The 22,616-nt window shown below is 36.6% G+C and overlaps 1 protein-coding gene across 1 annotated transcript; it reads right to left on the minus strand.

The window, feature by feature from the left end:
- Positions 687 to 21,211, minus strand: LOC109843362. Its single transcript, XM_020412294.1, has 7 exons — positions 20,937 to 21,211; positions 20,787 to 20,844; positions 2,264 to 3,199; positions 2,117 to 2,179; positions 1,812 to 2,029; positions 1,103 to 1,203; positions 687 to 973 (listed from the first exon to the last, which is right to left on the minus strand). Exons 1-7 carry the CDS (start codon positions 20,955 to 20,957, stop codon positions 859 to 861), a joined length of 1,512 nt encoding a protein of 503 aa, XP_020267883.1. The 5' UTR covers positions 20,958 to 21,211; the 3' UTR covers positions 687 to 858.

The raw sequence follows: 22,616 nt of genomic DNA on the forward strand, positions 1-22,616 counted from the left end.
TTTTGTATTCTTATGTGAATACTTTCATCGTATAATTTTTTTAAAGTCTATCAAGGATTAGAAACAAACTCCATATTCTCTTTTGTATCGTTTTAGCCCAAGTTTTAACCAATTATCGTGTCTTATTAGCTTTAATTATTCATTTTCCTTTTATAACGCTATTTTTTCAAATGTTTTCACTTTTATACTATACTTTTTCAGGTCAAGCTTGGTTTCATATCGGTTCAAATAACATGATAATTCAAATTGACTTCGGATTATATTTGTTTCCCATCAATTCAATTATAAATATAAAAATTTAAATTTGATGTACCTCCTTTAAACAAACATCAAAGCAAAATAAATAATCACAATGCTAAAGTTTAGAGACATAACTGAGTAAAAATCATCGAAGTGAAATTGAGGAAATTTTTTTTAGTAAGGAAATAAATTAAAAATACTCAATCATTGTATTTAGTGTTTTAGTAAGGAAATATATATATATATATAGCAAGTTACAACAAAAATTTTTTGTAGCTACTTACATCATGTGTCAAACTGCAAATTCAAAGTGGATTTAAAGTTAATTCGGCGGAGTATTTAGTGCCTAAGAATAATTTTAGAAGTGAACGAGTCTAAAAATAAATAGGGGTAATGTTTTGGGTTTATAGGTAGAAAACCCGTTTGCAATTTGCAATCCCACAACATTATGAAAAGAGACAAAATTAATAATAGTTTACACGTGAATGATGAAAATTTACAAGGCGATCAAAAGAAAGAGGGAAAATGTGGTGTAAAACAATACAGACACTGTAAACATAGCGAAACAATGGCGCTGCCATAATTAGAAGGTATAAAAGTGTGAAGGCTTAAATGAATTTAGAAGCCAGAAACATTTTCTTCAGACATGATCAAGTTGCTTGTGGAGTAGATGGAAGCCGCAGCTGCCCTCACCGCGTTTTCCCGCTCTATAGCCTCTGCTTTCTTTAGCCCGCTGAAAATTTTGATAACTTTTTGGTTAGAGTATTTACAGACAGATTTTTTTTTTTCAATGCCCGTAGGTACATAAACTTAATTATGAAGATGCTAAATTGCAGCTTAATATACAAAAAAAACTACTGACCTGAATTCCTCTGCTAGTGACATAGTGAGACTTGTACCGAAATACTTCAGTCCTCCTTCACAGTGTGATTGCATGACTTGGACTTGCTTCAGCCAGTTCTCCTAATCAGGAAAACGGATCATCAATGTTCATTCGTCTCCAACGGCTTCCTTCTTTAAGAAGGTGAAAATGAATTCTAAAGCCAAGAAATTACATATAATGTAATGTTTTATACAGATCAAATATATCTGTTGAAGTACAAAATTATAACCTCAACCCTTATTGCAACTAAGGAGTTTTGGTTTAGTGGTCACAAATTTCTAAATCGGATTAAAAAAAAATAAAAAAAGCTTTTTGTGTCCAGTCGTTTTTGGCACATGAAAGGGTCCCCAGCCTCCGAGGGCATGTCAATTAGGAGTGTAAAAATTATAACCCTCAACCCTCTCCACGCCTTCGGGGTTTTGGTGGCAGGACTTTGACAATAACAATGAAGAAATGACATCTGTCTATAAACCTCTAGGATTTCTAATAGTAAGGATTCATTGAGTAAATTGGAACAACGGGGAAAATAGTGGTCACTGGTCACTAAGACACCATACTTTCCATATCTAACTCTCCATTAGCTAAGCCAGGATAAATTCTAAAACTAATTCAGATGTTAACCATATAGATTTTCTTATAAGAATAATAATTTGAGTTGATGCAGTTAGAATCGAAAGGCAATACTCACAAGGTGGTTGCCCTCCTCATACAGTGCTTTGTCCATTTGACTGAAAATAGATTTCCATTTCTCCATGTGCACATCCAAACTTGCCTTCATTGAACACGCACTCTCAGATGAATGTTCAAAATATCCATCTTTTTCTCGATCAGATAACTCCACTGATAATAGGTAAGGCAGTTCAGTTTGAAAAACGTTCCTCAACCTTTTCTTACTACGCTGTAGTGCTGCATCAATAATCAAACAGAATTAGTTTACACAACAAATACACACTTATCAATAAACTATAGAGCTTTAATAAAATAGAACTTTACCAGCAAGCCGTCCTTTGATGTCCTGTTGTAGGAGGTCCAACCATTGAGAAGCTACGGAAGCACCTACAATTGAAGGAGAAGAATTTCCTATTAGCTATTCTCCAAGGTTTGTGAATATTTGCAGTTAAATCTGTCGAAGAGAACAACCTTTCATCGATAGAGAAGCAATGGTATCGTAGTCTGCAGAGAATTCATCATTGGACGTATTGCTAGCATTCTCTGACCCAATAGAAACAGCAGATGACAATTTCAAATTAAGAGAGTCATCATCATCTTCCAGGATCAATCGTGGTAAGGTAGAACTTTCATGATCTGAACCAGAGAACAAAGGCCTGTAATATAAACTGGACTGATCTCCAGCTGAACTATGGGATATAACATCCTCACTTTCACTTCCAATTTGGTTTGCATTCATATTCTGCATTTGGGCATCACTTCTTTCAGATTCCACTACGGCCTTTAGTATAGAATTGACCTGCTTCTTATTTCTCACATGTCTAATGATCCTGGGATCCAGTCCAGAGAGCAGCCCAGTAGGAGCAGAATCCTTAGAGTACTTGTATGGATATTCTCGTTTTGTTATATCACTCTTTTTCAGGAGCCCGTCATCTTTTTTCCTTTTAGGTGGACGCCCCCTTCGCTTCGGAACAGGTATGCCTCCATGAGAGGATGAGAGGAAACCGTTCTGCTTCATCTCCCTCCACAATTTTAACGGATTACTCTCGTGCGAGGGACCATTGGTGCTACTGCACTCTGATGCATCTGTAGGTCTAAACTGTTCCAACTTCTTATCATGCTGAAAGGGTTTTTCATTGAGGTCCAAGTTGAGATTTGTGAAGATCATCTTCTGGGAATCAGGTTTATCAGCTTTTATCGGGTTGGCAGAAGACTGAAGGCTACCAGCTAGGCTTAAACTCAAACACGCACTAGTTGATGGTGCGACAGGATTACCATGTGTCATTAATTGTACTGGTTCATTTGAATGTAGAGATGCAGATGTACTTGTGTTTTGGGAAGTTTCCTTTTCTTTGCCCTGATGATTATCTACCTCAGCTTCTGTTAAGTTTGAACATTTTTGCATTCCTGGTTAAATTTAATAGTTTAGTATTCAGTATGAACAAATGAAACCATAAGTAAGCATATATTTTCGGTGTTGTTGCATACTTATTGAAGTACCTATACAAACAAGGAAAATGAACCCCCAGATTCTTACTGAGGATAAAAAAGGAACATATTTCCTTCAGCTAACGAAGAAATGCAACCAACTTAGAAAAGTCAGCAAAACGATGTCATCCATGCATATCAGAACATATGACATCTTCCTTTTTTATTGAATGCGAAAAAGATAGTGGTATTCACCAGCATTAGTGTGTTAAAGCAAGAGCTGACTAATTAGGACCCCTTGCGGGCAACCAGTGAATACCTATGCACATAGTAGGGAGTATTTTCATCAACTGATAATTGAATCACTCAGATTTTGTTGAGATAAACTATATCATGTTGCTGATGATCTTCAAGATACCAAGTTACACACTATTAACTCTTCAGAATGATTCAAAACTAATATTTCCAGTTGCTTTATTTCAAACTGATCAAAGTCACCCTCAACCTACTAAGTATAATTACAGACTGATCTCCCAGAGTAGTTCATAAATTTCCCGAATCAGCTTGCTTGGGTATTGGTAACATAATTCATCACTAACAACCACGTAAACTAGATTCCAGTGCCATAAGCTACCACAAGTGCATATCATAAATCAAGATAAGAATGAATTTCTAGAATTTCAAGTCAAATCGATCAAGAAATTGAACAGATCATGAAGGTTGCGTCTACCAATTACCAATTTACCAATTATAGACTTTGCATCTAATATTGACTACAAGCTCACAACTTGCCGTCATTTGTTCTACCCAAGCATATCCCAAACATAATATTTAGATATGGCTTTCTATCAAGCACCTCCACTTCAAGACTCCATAGTGGATTTTGGGGTAAGTTCCTGTATTCTGCAACAAAAGCTCAACAGTTGGTCTTGGATGCTGTCGTAGTTACTATAATATGGCCTCTCTAGCTCAAACAGAACTCCTTCAACTACGCAAGAGACCTTCATAACCTACCATTGAATATCAAACCTTGTATTAAGCTAGCAGAATTTCAGCAGTCTCAACTACCTATCTCATAATGTAGAAGAGCTAAACAATATTATCAGTACAGGCCCATCCATTTCAAAGCACGCTATGTATTAAAAGGTCTCTTCCATTAGACCAAAACCCTGAAGTTGTGGTGAGGGTTGAGGACTATAGTTTTATCACGTTCAAATATAAGCTTATGACCCACAGCCCCCAACAGATTTGTGGAGTTTTGGTGTGATAGAAGGAAATTTTAAAGTAATATCTGGACAACACAGGTTCAAATCCCACCAACCACGAATAAAGTAGATTACAAAAGATGGATGCTTGAGTCCGGGGTAGTACTCACGAAAATGATGCCTGAAGGGATATGTTAAAGAGTATAAAATTATAAACCTCAGTCCTTACCATAATTTCAGAGTTTCAATGTAAGGGAAGGACATTTAAAATTTCACAAAACCCTCTCAAGTTTGATTGTTTTTGAGATAACCCCCTAAAATTTAGAAATATCACTTAACCCCTTAAGTTTTGCAAGGTAACCCTCATACCCAACCAACACCTTTAGATCTAATTGTGCACGTGAAAAGCAGTTATGTTGAAATGACCAAAATGACGCTAATGAAAAAAAATCTATTGATGTCATTTTTAATAATTATAAGGTAATTCTATAAGGGATTTAATTAACTTATTTAATGATTAATTTAATTTAACAATTAGAGTGTTGATATGGAAAGGGTTTTTTCGGTCTATTTACTAGTTCATCTAACACCATTAGAGGGGTTAGTTGAGGAAATTGAAATCATTTTGGAAGTTTCTGAAACAACCCAAACTTAAGGGGAGTTAAGTGACAGTTTTAAAAGTTTATGGGTTCATCTGAAACCCGGCCGAACTTAAGATGGTTTTTTGTGAAATTTACCCTAAGCATTGTATAAAGCTGGTATTCCCTATAACATCATAACTTTAAATTTGAGATAGTGACGAAATTGCTATCAAATTTTAACTTATTAGCATGCATATAAATCCGAAAAATAGATTAAACAGAAAAAATTGGTCTGATACGAGTAGCAGTCGTGCAGAGCACTGTCCTAGAATATTGAGGACCCGCCTATCGTCCTAGCGCAGTAGATCCTCTCTCCCTAGCGGTAAAAGCCCCCGGAAGCAGCCGACCTCTGTACTCGGGCGAGAGTATAGAGGTTTTTCTCAGATGAAGACGATTGCCCAAAAGAAAAATGAATAACAACAAATTTTAGAGAGGGAGAAGAGTAGACAGATTTTAGAGAAGGCAGAAGAGATTTCTCTCGGTTTTTTAAGACAAAAACTTTTCTTTTTCGCTGCTCTTTTACAAACTGAGTTAGGACTGTATTTATAGGGTTTTAGAAACCATGTGCCTTTGAAACTCCCCGCTTAATCCTCCCGCACGTTCTCCAAAACTCACTCAGTCATTGAACTTCCCGTACGTTCTCCAAAACTCACGCAGCCATTTGACCTTCCCACACGTTGCATGATTTCCGAGTTAAAAAGAAAAAATAAAACGCGTGGCGTGGCGAGGCGTGCGTGCGCATGCGCGGCGAGGAAAGTCGAGGCGAGCGCGCGTGTGCTATCCAGAGCCTAAACAAACTGAATGCCCAAAACAGTCAACAGTTGGGGACCCTCAAGGGGTAAAGAGAAGAGAACCAATTTAAACACCTACCCATTCATTATACTAGGCAATGTGGAACTATTGTTTGAAGGCAAATTGCCTTTTTCTCACAACACAGCCAACAATCCCCCACAAAAGGCAAAGTTTGACTAAAAAACTCAAAAATAAATCAATAAATCACAAACCAAATATAGGTTGGGTAACTTTTCGTATCATGAATTCAGGAGAGGTAGCTTTCGGCTTTGAACCTTTCCTTAGTGGGTTCATCGCAACCTGAGGGACATAATGGACTAGGCCTTGAATTAGACCTATTGTACCAAGTATTGATGAAATCACACACAATACGTCTTCATCTATTGAGTAAAACGGGTTGAGCGTAAAAGACTATGCTCACAATAACCGACTCATGAGAGTTTCTAGAGGTTATCCTGCCTCCCTCCCTAACCGCGGTCATCACGTTTCCTTTCATGTAGGTAACTCCTTCAAGGATACCACAGCTAGATATCATACCCACCGCAATACATGTGTTGAACTTATTAAGAGTAAAACTCAACCTAACCAGCTGTATTATAAGAGCATTGTCATCATAGAGAAGGGTAGTAGCAGATGCTACCATAATAATATATGAATATATTTAGGTCGATGCTCCACACGAGTGTCACTAGTCTAGCTTGTTTCTACCACATTGAACCTACACTGGGACTGCGTCTCCAAATAAAGGTTGGGTTCCTGCTGTCAGTAACATCATCTATGGGCTTAACTCCATCTCCCTCGATAAATTCAGAACCACACTCCTGGATAGACCCTTAGTCAATAGGTCAGTAAGATTCTTTTCAAACTTTACAAAGTCTAGAATCACAACTTTGCCTAGCAAGCGTTGTACAGATTTATATCTTATTTGAATATGTTTGTTAAGTTTTTTATTAACATGCACTTGGTTTAGAAGCTCTATGGTGGATCTATAATCAGAGTGAATAGACATTGGAGGAGAGGGTTTTGGGACCAAAGGTAGTTCAGAGAGTAGATCTTTTAACCATTCTGCTTCTATGCAAGTGGTATCAAGTACAAGCAATTCATATTCCATAGTGCTCCTGGCAATTATTGTTTGCTTACAGGATTTCTAGGGTATAGCTGCACCACCAAAAAGAAATACATATTCTGATGTAGACTTTACACTGTTGGAATTCGTGATCCAATTGGCGTCATTATACCCTTCTATCGCATCAGGATACCCAGTGTAAGTCAAGCAATAGTCAACTGTGTCTTTCAAGTATTTAAATACTCTCTCTAAGGCAATCCAATAATCTTTATTAGGGTTGCTGGTATATCGGCTCAGTCTCCCTATAACATAAGCTATATCATGTCTAGTCCAGTTGGATATGCACAAGAGAGATCCAATCAGCTAAGAATACTTCAGCTGGGAGACAGGTTCACCTTCATTCTTCTTCAAAAATATAGAAGAGTCATAAGGTGTAGAGACAGATTTAGAGTTATGAAAATTGAATTTGGTTAGCATTTCCTCAATACTATGAGAGAGACTCAATGATATTCCTCTAGTGTCTCTAGTGATTTTCATTCCAAGTATCAGATCAACAAGACCTAAGTCTTTCATGTCAAAATTCTTGGAGAGATAATCATTAACCTTTAAGATTACTTCAAGAGTTGTTCTAAAGATAATGATATCATCAACATAGAAACAGAGGATGACATGGTCATTGTTTATCACTTTAGTGTAGACACACTTATCGTGTTCATTCACAGTAAAACCATATTGAGCAATGACTTTGTCAAATTTCTGATGCTATTATTTAGGAGCTTATTTTAGACCATACAGAGATTTAATAAGTTTGCAGACTTTATTTTCCTAACCTTTGGCAATAAAGCCTTTAGGTTAGTTCATATAGATTTCTTCATCTAAATCACCATTCAGAAAAACAGTCTTGACATCCATCTGATGTATGATCAACTTATGAATAGTAGCAAAGGCTAATAATACCCAAATAATTGAGATTCGAGCTACAGGAGTCAGGAGAATATGTATCGAAGTAATTAATGCAATTTTGCTGAGTATATTCTTTAGCTACTAATCTTGCTTTATATTTATCAATGAAACCATCAGCTCTAAGTTTCTTCTTAAATATCCACTTGTAACCAACAGGTTTATAGCCTAAAGGTAAGTCAGTGAGTATCCAAGTATGATTTTCCATTATAGATTTTATTTCATTATCAATGACTTCTTTTCAGAAAGAAGATTCAGGAGAATCTATTGCTTTCTTAAATTAGCTTGGATCACCTTCAACAAGAAATGTAAAGAAGTCTTCTCCAAAATTCTTTTGAATTTTACCTCTTTTACTTCTTCGAGCTTTAATATCTAGAGGTTGAGAGGAACTAGAAGATGGTAGATGAGAAAGAAGAGATGATCTAGAATTTTCTGAGATTTTGGATTTAAAAGGAAAGATGTTTTCAAAGTAGATTACATCTCTTGTTTCAATGATAGTATTGTTGAATATGTCGTTGATTTCAGAGTTAATGACTAGAAATATGTTAATATTGTTATCTAATGCATATCCAATAAATACAACATCAACAGTCTTAGATCCAATTTTCCTCTTCTTAAGTTCGGAAATAGCTACCGTAGCCAAGCAACCCTAAACCCGGAAGAAGTTCAATCTAGGAGTTCTCCCCTTCTAATATTCATAAGGAGTTATATCAGAAGTTTTGTGGGGAATCCTATTGAGAATAAAGCAAGCATAAAGAAGAGCTTCACTCCAGAGATTTTCAGGTGCTTCTAAACTGAGTAATATACAGTTCATCATGTTCATAAGGGTTCTATTCTTTCGTTCAGCTATCCCGTTAGACTTTGGTGTATAAGGAGTAATTACCTCATGAATAATATCGTGCTTTTGGTAATATTCAGTCATTTCATTTGATGTATACTCCCCTCACGATCAGATCTTAAAATCTTGATCTTTTCAAGTTGGTTCTCAGATTCAGCTTTATACACCTTAAACCTATCTAAAATTTCATCCTTAGTTTTGAGAAGATAGGGTGTAACAATAGCTAAAGTGATCGTCTATAAATATCATAAAATATCTCCTACCCCTTCGGGTGAGAACTCGGTTTGAGTCACACACATCACTATGAATTAATTCGAGGGGTTCGGAGTTTCTAGTTATAGACTTGAAGGGTTTCTTAGTGTGTTTCCCTTGAACACGAATCTCACACTTAGATGAGGGATCATAAGATGATTTAGGAATGAGATTCAACTTAATCATTCTCTGCAAAGTTTAAAAATTTATATGCCCAAGTCATTCATGCCAAACATCACAAGATTTAACAATTTGTGCAACAGAAGATTTAAAATTTTTATTAGAACTGTAATTGATTACATTGAGCTTGAAAATACCATTACAAATAAAATATTTTCCTATGAATGCATTATTCTTTGTAATCACAAATTTATTGGATTCCTTTACAATCCTAAAGCCAGCTCTAAGAAGAAAAGATTCACTGATCAAGTTTCGACGGAAAGAAGGAACATGATGAACGCCTTGCAGATTTAGAGCTTTTCCAGAAGTCATGATAAGCTCTATGCATTCACTTTCAATTATTTGTTTGGTGGAGTCATCTGCTAAGCTTATGCTTCCTCAACGTGATTCCTGGTAAGTTAAAAACTAAGAACGATCATTGCAAACGTGAATATTAGCTCCAGAATCCAACCACCAATCAAAGGAGGAAGTAAGAGAATTTACAAGATAGAACGAAGAGACTAACCTAAAGGGATTTGGATTTTCTTCAATCATGTTTACTTTGTTAGATCCATTTCCTTTTGGAGCAGGTTTTGCCGATTCTTTCTTCCGATAGAAGAAGTTGAGAGCCAAGTGGTTGGTTCTACCACAGACATAGCAGAGCTTTCCATCAGACTTATGGCTGGAAGAATTAGAATTTGATTTGGAAGATGGTTTATTAAATGATTGTTGGTTTTTCTTGAATTTCTTCTTTTTGGGTTTGAAATTCTTAGATTTAGACTTATCCTCTACCAAGTTTACTTTAGTTTTCATTTCAGTATTGGTTTTGGAATTTTGTTTATGCTGGTCTTCAATACGAATAGCCTTGAGAGCTTCATTTAATGTTAGATCTCCTTGCTTGTGTCAGAGATCTCCAGCAAATCTAGATCAGGAAGGAGGAAATTTGTTAATCAGATAGGAAACTTTAAAATCATCAGTAAAGGCGTTTCCTTTTGATTGGAGGTGACGAATGAAATCTTGGAATTCATGAATTTGTTCTTTTATAGGCTTGTCGTCAACCATCATGAACTTATTGAAGGAAGAGGAAGTGAAACGCAGAATTCCGATATCATCAAAGTCATATTCTGCATCAAGAGCATTCCATAGGTCTTTAGCACTTTTGAACTCATAATGTCATATAGATTGTCCGCAAGCGCACTAAGGATCCTATGGCAGCAGTGATAGTTTATTTTTTCTGGCTTCATAGGACTAGAGAATGAACTAGCACCAGAAGCAGAAGTGAAAGGAGTAGGTTGTTCAGGTTCAGGACCATAAACAGGAGAGTTGGAGGTCATGGGTTGAGATCCAATGGATGAAGATTCAGGAGTGTCAATTGCAGATAAGAGTCCTAGGATAGTGAATCAGTATCTCATCTGATTAGCTCACCGTTTATAATTAACACCGGTAAACTTCTCAAGTTTGACACTCTTAGAATGATCAGGATTTGTCATAAATCCGACTCAAGTTAACTAGTCTATGTATTTGAAATCTGATAGGAATAAAAGTTTTGTCAATACCAATCAACTAGTTATTTAGGAGTATGACTTTAGGGTATGTATTTGATTCAAGATTTTAGTGTGGTCAATTATGCAAATGGTGCTTGTAAAACAGCTTATTTATAAACTAGTAATATTAATCAGTAAAATTACTAGCAGTCTAAGCAGTTGATATTTGAACAGTAAATATGAACAATATATATTATGAACAGAACAATTTAATTTTGAAATAGTAATTAGCAATTTAAGCAATAATTCAAAAATATTAATTTTTTCGGATTAATTTTCTAATAGTGACAGATTAACAATTAAATTAATTACAAGGTAAAAGCAATTAACAGTAATTAACAGTTAATTAATAAATAATTAAAAGCAATTAACTGTAATTAATTACAGATTAAAATTATTTCTGATGAACAGATTATAATTCTTAATAGTAAGCACAATAATTTCGGATTTAATAATTATAGGTCAATCTTCTAGATTGCTGTCAAATTTTAACTTATTAGCATGCATATAAATCTGAAAAATAGATTAAACAGAAAAAATTGGCCTGATAGGGGTAGCATTCGCGCATAGTATTGTCCTAGAAGATTAAGGACCCGTCTATCGCCCTGGCACGGTCGATCCTCTCTCTCTAGCAGTAAAAACCCCGGAAACAAGTGGCCTTTGTACACGGTGTTGGGAAACAACGCAAATTCTCTTATAACCAGATTTACGAGAAAGCGAATAAATGCGCAATAAAGGACACACAAGATTTACGTGGTTCGACACAAAATTATCTACGTCCATGGGCTGTTACAGATCTTTCACTAAGGGGAGAAAAATTTACAATCACTCTCACAAATACTCACAACCCAAATTTCACTCTTCACTAAGGGGAGAAAAATTTACAATCACTCTCACAAATACTCACAACCCAAATTTCACTCTGAAAAATCGCTCTCAATTTTTCTCACTTTACAATCACTCTCACAAATACTCACAACCCAAATTTCACTCTGAAAAATCGCTCTCAATTTTTCTCACGGAGTGCTCTCTCTCAGTTTTTTCACCGAGTACTTTTCTCTCAGCCTCTCTTTTTTCTCTCGAGCTTCTCTTTCTCTCTTAAGAAGATTCAGAAGCTGATTTGATGATGGGTTAAGGGAAGAGGGTGGGGGTTTTATAGCTTAAGTACTCCTTTTTTTTCTTCCTACCATTTGACAAAGACATCGTCATTTCCTTCCCTCTTTCAAAAAAAAGGGCCATCGAAAGCCAATCACCGAAAGCTTCCCTCCCTTTTTGACTAATAATCTCCCACTTGAAGACTGATTTTAATCTGTCTTCACATCTCGATCTATGCAGCAACTCTTTCTCGGTCTTGATACTATTGCAGGCCAACTGAAGTTGAACACAACTTCAGTTTGTCAGTAGTCACCGTCTTTGTCAGCGTGTCTGCCGGATTTTGAGCTCCACTGATCTTTTCAAGTTCAAAAATTCTATCTTCCAGAAGTGATCGGATAAAATGATACCGCATCTGTATGTGCTTCATTCTGGAATGAAAAGACGGATTCTTCGCTAGATGAATAGCACTTTGACTATCGTAATATAAGACATTATCTTCTTGTTTCTTGCCTAACTCATCCAAGAAATGTTAAAGCTAAACCATTTCCTTACTGGCTTCAATAACAATGACATATTCTGCTTTAGTTGTGGAGAGAGCAACTATCTTCTGCAGTTGAGAAACCCAACTCACCGCAGTACCTCCTAAAGTATAGACATACCATATAGTGCTCTTTCTGTCATCAACATTTCCTGCTAAATTAGCATCCACATAACTTGATACTATTGTATCTTCACCTTTGAAACAAAGTGCTTTACCTGTGGTGCCCCGTAGATATCTGAAGATCCATTTGACTGCTTTCCAATGTACCTTGCCCGAATCATCCATGTACCTACTAACAGCTCCCACTACTTGAGCAATATCTGGTCTTGTACAAACCATGACATACATCAAACTTCTAATTGTTGAGGCGTACGGAACCTTCGCCATGTGTGCATGCTCTTCCTCTGTCGTCGGTGACTGCTCTTTGGAAAGTTTGAAATGAACACCTAAAGGTGTACCCACTGGTTTAACATCTTGCATAATGAACCTAGAGAGTACTTTGCTGATGTACTCAGCCTGTGATAACATCAAAGTCCCAGACTTCGTGTGTAATGACCGTAAAATTTAATACTAGTTAAAATAATTTTTTTAGTATTTTAAAATATTTAATTATTATTTAGAGGAGTATTGATATTTTTCTCGGCCTTCTAGAATTTTCTATGATTTAAAAGTCCAAATTTTATATTTATTTAAATGATTTTAATATTTATAAATTTATTTTGTGCGGTAAAAATTTCTAGAATTAATCTGTTGTATTATTTTTACTATTATGTATTATTTTAAATAATATATTGCATTATTGTTACTATTACGTATTATTTTGTGTATTATGTTGAATTATTAATTTCGTATTATTTGTGTAAATTATTGTATTATTTTAAATTATTACGTATCAGCTGTCGTATTAGCACAACTAGTACGTTTTATTATGTAAATAATTATTCTATAATTATTTAATTTTTAAAATAACTAATTATATGTTTTATTAATTATTTTTGATTAATTGTACAATTTATAGTATTATTTCTTCAGCTGCATATCAGTGGTTGTATTAATACAACTGGTACGTTTTTTTGTAGATAATTATTTCATAATTAGTTTAATTTTTAAATACCCGTAATTATTTATTTTAATGATTTTTGTTTTAAATACCTAACTCTAACCCTAATATTATATATATATATATATATATATATATATATATATATTATAAATATCCCGTAACAAAACCCTCTCCTGTCACGGGATAACAGCCGTGCACGAAATCATCTTCCTCTCCTCATCTCGCCTCAGGCCGCTCTCCCTCGTCTTTCCGTCGGCCGAGCCTCGCAGCTCCAGCCTCCTCAGCACGCCCACACCCGGCTTACCCTCTCTACCATCTCTCTACGTGCTCCAACATCCTCGTCGCGCTTCCCCCACCAGAGCAGCCCCTCGCCCGGATCTTCGACGTAGCCACCGAACCCACCTCCCGCTACACTCCGTCGGCACTCCCCCAACAACCGCCATCCAAACCCCTGCCCTCTCTCTCTCACCCGACACAACTGCCTCTCAGTCACCTCATCTCGTACCACCTTCCCGCGAGATCCATCCGCGTCACCGTCCACTTAACACGCGCCTACCGTCCCGCCTCCACAGCAGCCAACCACCACCCCAACCCACCTCCTGCAGGCCGCTCCGCAAGCACCAACACCTGCCTCCCCCTCTCTGTCAGCCTCTCCCCACAGCCCCTCCGAACAGGCCTCCTCCACGTCGCCCCCCTCACGCCACAGCTTCACTCCAGCAGACCACCGCTGCGCCGCCGCTCGCCGTGCACAACAGCCGCACCTCCAGTTTCGCCCGTCAGCCCCGACCCGAGCTCGTCGCTGCCCGACGCCGACCAGAGTTCGTTGCCGCGCTCCTCCGCGTCAAATCTGACTCGTGCCGTCAACGTCGACTCGTTCGACGTACCGAGGCAAGATCTCGCCTCTAAATATGTTTTGTTTTATAATTATTATCAATTAAATGATTAGTTAGATATGATAATGGTGATAATGTGCATATTGTGAATATTTGGCGTCGAATGTTGATAAATAGCATTAGATAGTATTTTCATAATAATAATGAGATATTTTGCGGTAATTATATCTGAGAATTAACGAGCATGAAATGATGAGCATGTGTTGTAATTAGATTTTATGAGACATTAATAATTTTGTATAATTACATCGAAGAATTTACGGACATGAAATGACAAGTTAGGTGTTATAATTAGAATTTACGAAATATTATCGAAAAATAAATAAATTAAAGGTAATTTATAAAATAGGGAAATGTTACTTTTCATGCAGAAAAGAATTAATATATATATTACATAAATATTTTATTTTAAATTAGTTAAAATGAGAAATAGTTTTAAAGAATAATTTTTGGAAAAAGAATATTTATTAATTAAGAACGTATAACTGATAGTCGTAAAGCGCGACATTTCATATGCAAAACGACATTGGTTTCTAATTTTCTTTTTATCGTATTATTATATTAAAGGATATTTAATTACGATTAGATTACATGAGAAGTTTTGACATCCAGTAGTATGTTATCAATAAAACTTATTTATGTGTGCATTCATACTATGGTAGGTTGTTCTTGTATTCCATGTTTTAATGTAGTGATTATTCATGCTTTACAAACTTGTTTAATCATGTTCGACATGTCATGTTATTATTGTATAGAATTAGTTTTATTTATTATCTTTTGTTGTGATTAAGAACTTTAGTAGTTCATGACTTAGTGGCCTCTTGTGTCATGAACAGACTTAGTGACATGTGTGAGTGTGTTAACTGAGTTTAGACGGTGAACACGAGTTTCAATGAGGATTATGGTTGACTTAGAAAAAATGAGAAGAGTTAGGATGGGGAAGTCATTGTTCATGTGTTCGGATGTGACTGTTGATGTATCTTCCAGGCTCGCGCCAGTGGTTGGTGTCGCCACTGGGGTTGGTTTGTAGGGCTAAAGTGAAGTGTGTACATCACTTTAGTTAGTGAGAATTTGATTCGTCACCCGAGTTTTGCTTGAGTTCGGACCAGGCAGAAAACGGTTTACGTGTAGTCCTTTGATCGCATGTGTAGCGGGATTGGATGCACGTAGGGGATTTGTGAACAGTCAGTTATCCGATGATATGAGCGTTGACTCTGTGTGAGATGTGGACCACTGAGTTTTAGGATGGTTAGTATTCGACCCAGTTACTGTATTCACATAGTTGTATGTTATCATGTTTAGATGAGGGTTACATCATGATTTATTAGATTTTCAGTTACATGTATCACTGTCTTTCCTATTAGTATTATTACTGTCATAGCATGGGTCATACGATCGTTACATTTTTCATGTGAGATCTTGTCGTATGCCATGCACGCTGACGTACACTTGTTTTCTCTGGTGTGCGTCAAATTTAAGGGACGAACAGGTCCAGTTCGATGATGCAGCAGAGCCAACGTTTACCCAGCCGGAGTATCCTTCCGATGGAGTAGAAGAACAAACTGAAACGTAGTGGTTTTCTTCCATAGTAGTTGTGGGACATTAGAACTCTTTATCATATTTTTCTTTAGTTGATGGATTTTCGTATTTTTAGTAGTACTTTGTTTTATTATGGACTATGTATTTTTTATTCCTAGTTGGACCATTTTTTGTAATAAGGGTATGTTTGACCCATATTTTTATGTCTAGGATGATCTACTTTTGATGATGTCTATTTCTTATTCTAGGTTATTATATTTTTGCTATTGTGATCGGGGGACCTGTGACTAATATTCTCTTGTTTGACGCTTAACGTATTAGATTGAGAAGAAAAGAAAAAGAAAAAAATTATTAGTGTATATTTCTCCTCAATCTAATACGTCACGGGCTTGTTCACGTTCCGATTTCCCGGTATTTTAAGAAGCAGGGCGTGACATCGTGTCTCTCTTGATCCTCATTCCAAGAATCTGCTTTACAGCGCTAAGATCTTTCATTAAGAACTGCTTTGACAATTTTTACTTCAAATTTATAATCTCTTGCAGATCTGAACCTGCAACGAGCATGTCCTCAGTGTATAACACTAAAATAATGAAGCCATTGTCAAACTCTTGAGATAGCAACAATGATCTGCTTGGTATCTAGTGAAACTGTTGCTGCTCATAAAGTTGTCAAACTACTTATACCACTGCCTGGGAGCTTGTTTTAATCCATACAAGCTCTTCTTCAAAAGGCATACTAGATTTTCCTTGCCTGTCTTTATGAAGCCTTTCGGTTACTTCATATAGATCTCCTCCTCCAAATCACCATGAAGGAAAATTGTTTTTACATCTAACTGTTCAAGATGTAAATTCTTAGCAACTATAATTTTCAATACCAGTCTGACTGTAGTTAGTTTCACGACTGGAGAGAAAATTTTATTGTAATCAATACATTCTTTTTGCTAAAAACCTTTGACAACCAATCTTGTCTTGTAGCGCTTGTTCCCATCATGCTCTTCTTTGATTCTATAAATCCACTTGTTATGAAGAGCTTTCTTATCTGGTGGTAATTCAGCTAAATCTCACGTCTGATTTGATATAAACGAGTCCATCTCATCTTGCATAGCAGACTCCCACTTGACTGAATCCTCCACCTGCATTGCTTCATCATAACACTCTGGTTCACCACTATCAGTCAGCAACAAGTAGTGCAAAAAAGGCGAATAACGGTAAATTGGCTTAGGAATTCTGGAGGAGCGTCTCACTTCTGACGTGCTTGGTTCTTCTTGAACCACTTCAGGACTAGTGTGAACATTATTTTTAGAAATCTCCTCAAATTCAGCAAATTCCTTTGTTTCAGCTTTTGTACTGGAACTACTTAATTCTGCAGTTGATCTGTCTTTGTACATCGCATTCTTATTGAATATGACATCTCTGCTTCTGATGATCTTTCGATTTTCATAATCCAAAAACCGGTGACCAAACTCATCACCACCATAACTAACAAAAACACATTTGTTAGATTTGCCATCAAGTTTATTTCTTTTAGCAGAATCTATGTGTACATAATAGATACAACCAAAAACTCTTAAATACGAAAGGTTTACCTCTTTTCTGCTCCAAGCTTCTTTCGGTATTCCACCGTCTAAGGGAACTGAGGGCTTGCGGTTGATTAGGTAGGCTACGGTATTGATAGCTTTAGCCCATAGGAACTTAGACAAGCCGGCATGTATTCCTCATGTTTCTGGCACGTTCATTCAAAGTTCTGTTCATGCGCTCTGCTACGCCATTTGCTGCGGTATCATGGGAACTATTTTCTCCGTCTTGATCCCGTTGTTTACGCAAAATTCTTTGAATCTACTGTCTTTGTACTCTCCTTCATTGTCTGACCTTAACCGCTTTATCTTCAAACCAGTTTTATTTTCCACCATGACCTTCCATTTTCTGAAGGTATCAAAGACTTCTGATTTCTTCTTCAGAAAATAGACTCACACCTTCATTGTAGAATCATCAATGAAGGTGACATAGTACAGTGAGCCTACAAGAGATGAAACTGGAGATGGTCCCCATACGTCGGTATGAACTAGTTCTAACTTTTCTACCGTCTTGCCAATCTTTACAAAACTGACTTTCTTCTGTTTGTCAAAGATGCAATCCTCGCATAGGCCGACATTTACATTCTTCAGATACAACAGCTTCCCTTTTGACAGAAGTGTATTCATTCCTTTTTCGCTCATATGACCAAACATTTGGTGTCATAGATTTGATTTTTCATCTACATCTGTTACTGTAATAATATTCTCTAAGTTAGAGGTTACATAGAGAGTACCATTTTTCTTACCTCGAGCAATGATGAGTGCTCCTTTAGTAATCTTCCATTCATGACCTGAGAAGGTTGTACAGCAACCCTCTCTATCAAGCTATCCTACAGAGATCAAATTCCTTTTAAGGTCAGGAATATGTCTCACTCCTTGCAGCTTCCATGTGGTCTGATTTAGCAAAATTTTAATTGGATATCTCCCTTACCAACGATCTTCAAGGTTTCATCATCTGCTAGATGTACATTTCCGAAATCACGCTGACGTAGTTCTCCATGATTTCTCGGCATGGGGTAGCATGGAAGGATGCCCCTGAATCAAGAATTCATGATTCAATCGGAGTGTTGACGCTTAGAATCATAGCATCACCTTCTTCATTGGTCACGTTGGCAGACTCCTGTGCACTGGTATTTTTCTTCAGTGCCCGACACTCCCTCTTGAAATGACCCTTCTTGTCACAATTATAGCAGTTAAAATCTTTCTTTTCCGATCTAGATTTGCAGCTTCTAGATTTTGATTTGCCGCGAATTGAACTTCTTTCTGAAGTTCTCCCCCTAGACTCCGTGTGTAAAGCTGAAGAGGTTGATGCTTCACTCGATTCTCTCCGACGAATTTCTTCACTAAGAACTAGATCACGAACATCATCAAATTTTAACTTATTGCTTCACAAGGAGCTACTCGCAGCTGTGACAGTAGCATTCTAACTTTCTGATAAAGAAGATAAAAGTATCAATGCTCATACTTCTTCATCAAACTTAATTCCAACTGAACTCAATTGGGTTGTGGCTATATTGAGTTCATTGAGATGTTGAGCTACTGAAGCGCCTTCTGTCATCCGCAAATTGAACAGCCGCCTCATCAAGTGAACTTTGTTTGAGGCAGAGGACTTCTCATACATGCTGTAGAGAACCGCCATAAGACCCGCTGTGGTCTTTTTCTTTGCTATGTTGAAAGCAACGTTTCGGGATAGCGTCAATCGGATAACTCCAATGGCTTGTCTGTCGAGAAAAGTCCACTCTTCATCCTTCATGTCATCTGGCTTACTTCCTGAGAGAGATTGATACAGCTTCTTCTGGTATAGATAATCTTCGATCTGCATCTTCCAAAAGCCGAAGTCCGCACCATCGAACTTCTTAATTTTCACCTTCCCTTCGTCTGCAGCCATCGCTCCCACTCGAATCTGGCACCTTTTGGATCGTTTCTGACTGTTTCTGCGAACCACCGTGTATCAAGACACCTCTGCCGACAAATTGGTACCGCTGACAAAGTTTCACTATTCACGAAATTCAATATTCATGTGAATAGTAATCTCACAGAAAATTGACAGGCGTCACAACCAGAGTTCTGATACCATTTGTTGGAAAACTACGCAAATTCCCTTATAACCAGATTACGAGAAAACGAATAAATACGGAATAAGAGGACACACAAGATTTACGTGGTTCGACATAAACTTACCTACGTCCACGGGCTGTTGCAGATCTTTCACTAAGGGGAGAAAAATTTACAATCACTCTCACAAATACTCACAACCCAAATTTCACTCTTCACTAAGGGGAGAAAAATTTACAATCACTCTCACAAATACTCACAACCCAAATTTCACTCTGAAAAATCGCTCTCAATTTTTCTCACTTTACAATCACTCTCACAAATACTCACAACCCAAATTTCACTCTGAAAAATCGCTCTCAATTTTTCTCACTGAGTGCTCTCTCTCAGTTTTTTTCACCGAGTACTTTTCCCTCAGCCTCTCTTTTTTTTCTCGAGCTTCTCTTTCTCTTTTAAGAAGATTCGGAAGCTGATTTGATAATGGGTTAAGGGAAGAGGGTGGGGGTTTTATAGCTTAAGTACTCCTTTTTTTTCTTCCTACCATTTGACAAATACATCGTCCTTTCCTTCCCTCTTTCAAAAAAAAGGCCACCGAAAGCTTCCCTCCCTTGTTAGTCGGGCGAGAGTATAGAGCTTTTTCTCAGATGAAGACGATTGCCCAAAAGAAAAATGAATAACAACAACAAATTTTAGAGAGGGAGAAAAGTAGACAGATTTTAGAGAAGGCAGAAGAGATTTCTCTTGGTTTTTTAAGAAGAAAAAAGCTTTTCTTTTTCGCTGCTCTTTACGAACTGAGTTAGGCCTGTATTTATAGGGTTTTAGAAACCCTATACCGTTGAAACTCCCCGCTTAATCTTCTCGCACGTTCTCCAAAACTCACACAATCATTTGAACTTCCCGCACGTTGCACGATTTTCCGAGTTAAAAGGCAAAAATAAAATGCGTGGCGTGGCGAGGAGGGGGGCACGTGCGTGGTGTGGCGAGCGTGTTATCCAGAGCCCAAACAAATTGATTGCCCAAAACACCCCCCTCTTGGGGACCCTCAAAGGATAAAGAGAAGAGAAGCAATTTAAACACCTACCCATTCATTACACTAGTCAACGTGGGACTATTGTTTGAAGACAAATTGCCTTTTTCTCACCACAGCCAACAATTGCCCATCTTCGAACGTGCAATTTCAATTAACTTCTCATCCAATCTTAAACCTGGTAGCTGTCATTCACCAAGCATAGCATCGTTCTCATAAACACGCCCAAAAAATTAAATTTTTTTAAATCAAGCTTTAACCCACGAATCAATAAAAAAATCCATTTTTTTTAGAAAGAAAACCAAATTATAAAAAAGACCCACCTCCAATCCGCAGAACCGAACCAAGATCCCTCGCCTCGATCCTCTTCCCGCCCTCCAGCTGCGCGCACCCAAAAAAAATCAAATCAAATCAAATCAAGAATCAGAGAGACACAAAGAGGGAATTAGAGATCAAGAGCCAGAGAGATTTACAATCTGCGGTTGCTCTTCCATTTTGAGATCCAAGAAACCCTCTTTACGGAATCAGGGGTCGTGGGGGTATCCAAAGGCGAGATCTTGGAGGAGAGAGAAAGAGATAGCTGATTGCTGCTGCTTTTTCCCTCTCTCGCTCTCTTCAGTCTGCAGCGGTTATCGAACTAAGATCGACTTCATTTGAAATTGTAGAGAGACAGAGAGCGGGATGAAGATGGGGGCGGGGTTGGGATCACGATGGTGGATTTCGTCGAGCTGAGAGGATTTCAAATTGATATGGGCCTTAGTGGGCCTAACTTTCACGACATTCTCACGGCTCTTGTTAATACGCCTCATTCCACATATTAACTTTTGGCTTTTATGATGAACCAGTGTGCGTTCCATGCTTTGCACGGCCCCTATATTTATTTCTGCTGCGGTAATTCTGTTTTCTAAATATCATATTTTTTTGTGAATAATATAGTAATATCTTCAAAGTGCTACAATAACACACTTGTGCTGCAGTTTATATTTTTAAATGCTACAGTAATTCGTATTGCTGCAGTGATGATACTACAATAATAATACTATAATAATTCACTGTATTATTTACTGTAGAATGAATAGTAAATCTTTGTACCCTCTTATTATTATAGAGGAATAGACTAGCATATTTGCACGTACTAATGCACGGTGTATGTAATATTGAATTTCCACATGAATCCTATATGTTAATTATATTATGATCAATTAATGTCTATTTACATTTCTGTTAAACAGATACATGTATATAATGCACATCATCTGTCAAAATAATAAGAATCTTTTAAAAAATACATCTATATTTTTTTGAATCTAAAAAAATTATTATTATATCATTCATTTTATTTTCTATCTTTTTATGCATTTAAATAAAATTTATTTTAATTTTATTTACTTTTTATTTTCTCAAAATTTTAGATTGAAGCAAAACAGAAGCTACTATACATAAGAAAATTCATTTGATCTTTATAATTTTATTTACATAATTTTTAAAGTATAATTTTTAGTTCTGACGTAAATTATATATTATATGCATGTTAACTTAGACTCTTGTTTAAAATATTTCACTATATAGCTTACTTGTGTTGCATTTTCCCCCAGTTATATAATCTTTGAAAGGGTTGTGCATGAAATTTTAAATTTGAAAAGAAGATATAATTCACACAATAAATAAGAAGAAGATGGAAGAATGAAAGTGATAAAACTTTCCAGAGAGATGCAACATACACAACAAATGATGTCGAAAAATAACCAAGTTACCCTTACCTTTTATTAAAATAACCCTCTATTCTTTAAGAAATTGAAGGAATAACAATTCATTCCTCTGAATTTGCATTACCCCCACAATATATTTTTTTTACAGAGTAGTATGGAAACTGTATAAAATCATTTGGGTTAAATGATAATTTGGTTGGTCAAATCTATAGTTTATTTAGGTGAGCTTATAAGATAATTTTTCAAAAGTTAGGGTATAGCAACTTCTTAGAATACAGCTTAAAAGTTTTTGTATCCAGTATTTTTCCCATGGTCTTGGGTATGATTCTAGATTGGATTAAAAAAATTTACTTAGTATTTTACCAAACAAATAGATACTAAAATCTTAATTTAAAAGCTAGTTTGATAATAAAGAAAAGCTCTCCCAAACACCCTCTAATAATA

This window comes from Asparagus officinalis, chromosome 5 (assembly GCF_001876935.1).
Source record: "Asparagus officinalis chromosome 5, Aspof.V1, whole genome shotgun sequence".
NCBI classification, from domain to species: Eukaryota; Viridiplantae; Streptophyta; class Magnoliopsida; order Asparagales; family Asparagaceae; genus Asparagus; species Asparagus officinalis.

Excerpts from the sequence above, each read along its gene's own strand:
- LOC109843362 (XM_020412294.1), bottom strand. The coding sequence starts at position 20,957 with ATGGAAGAGCAACCGCAGATT. Across the intron at positions 2,180-2,263 it reads TGCTTCTCTATCGATGAAAG|GTGCTTCCGTAGCTTCTCAA; the intron begins GTTGTTCTCTTC and ends CTTCAATTGTAG. Across the intron at positions 1,204-1,811 it reads ATGAGGAGGGCAACCACCTT|GAGAACTGGCTGAAGCAAGT; the intron begins GTGAGTATTGCC and ends TTTCCTGATTAG.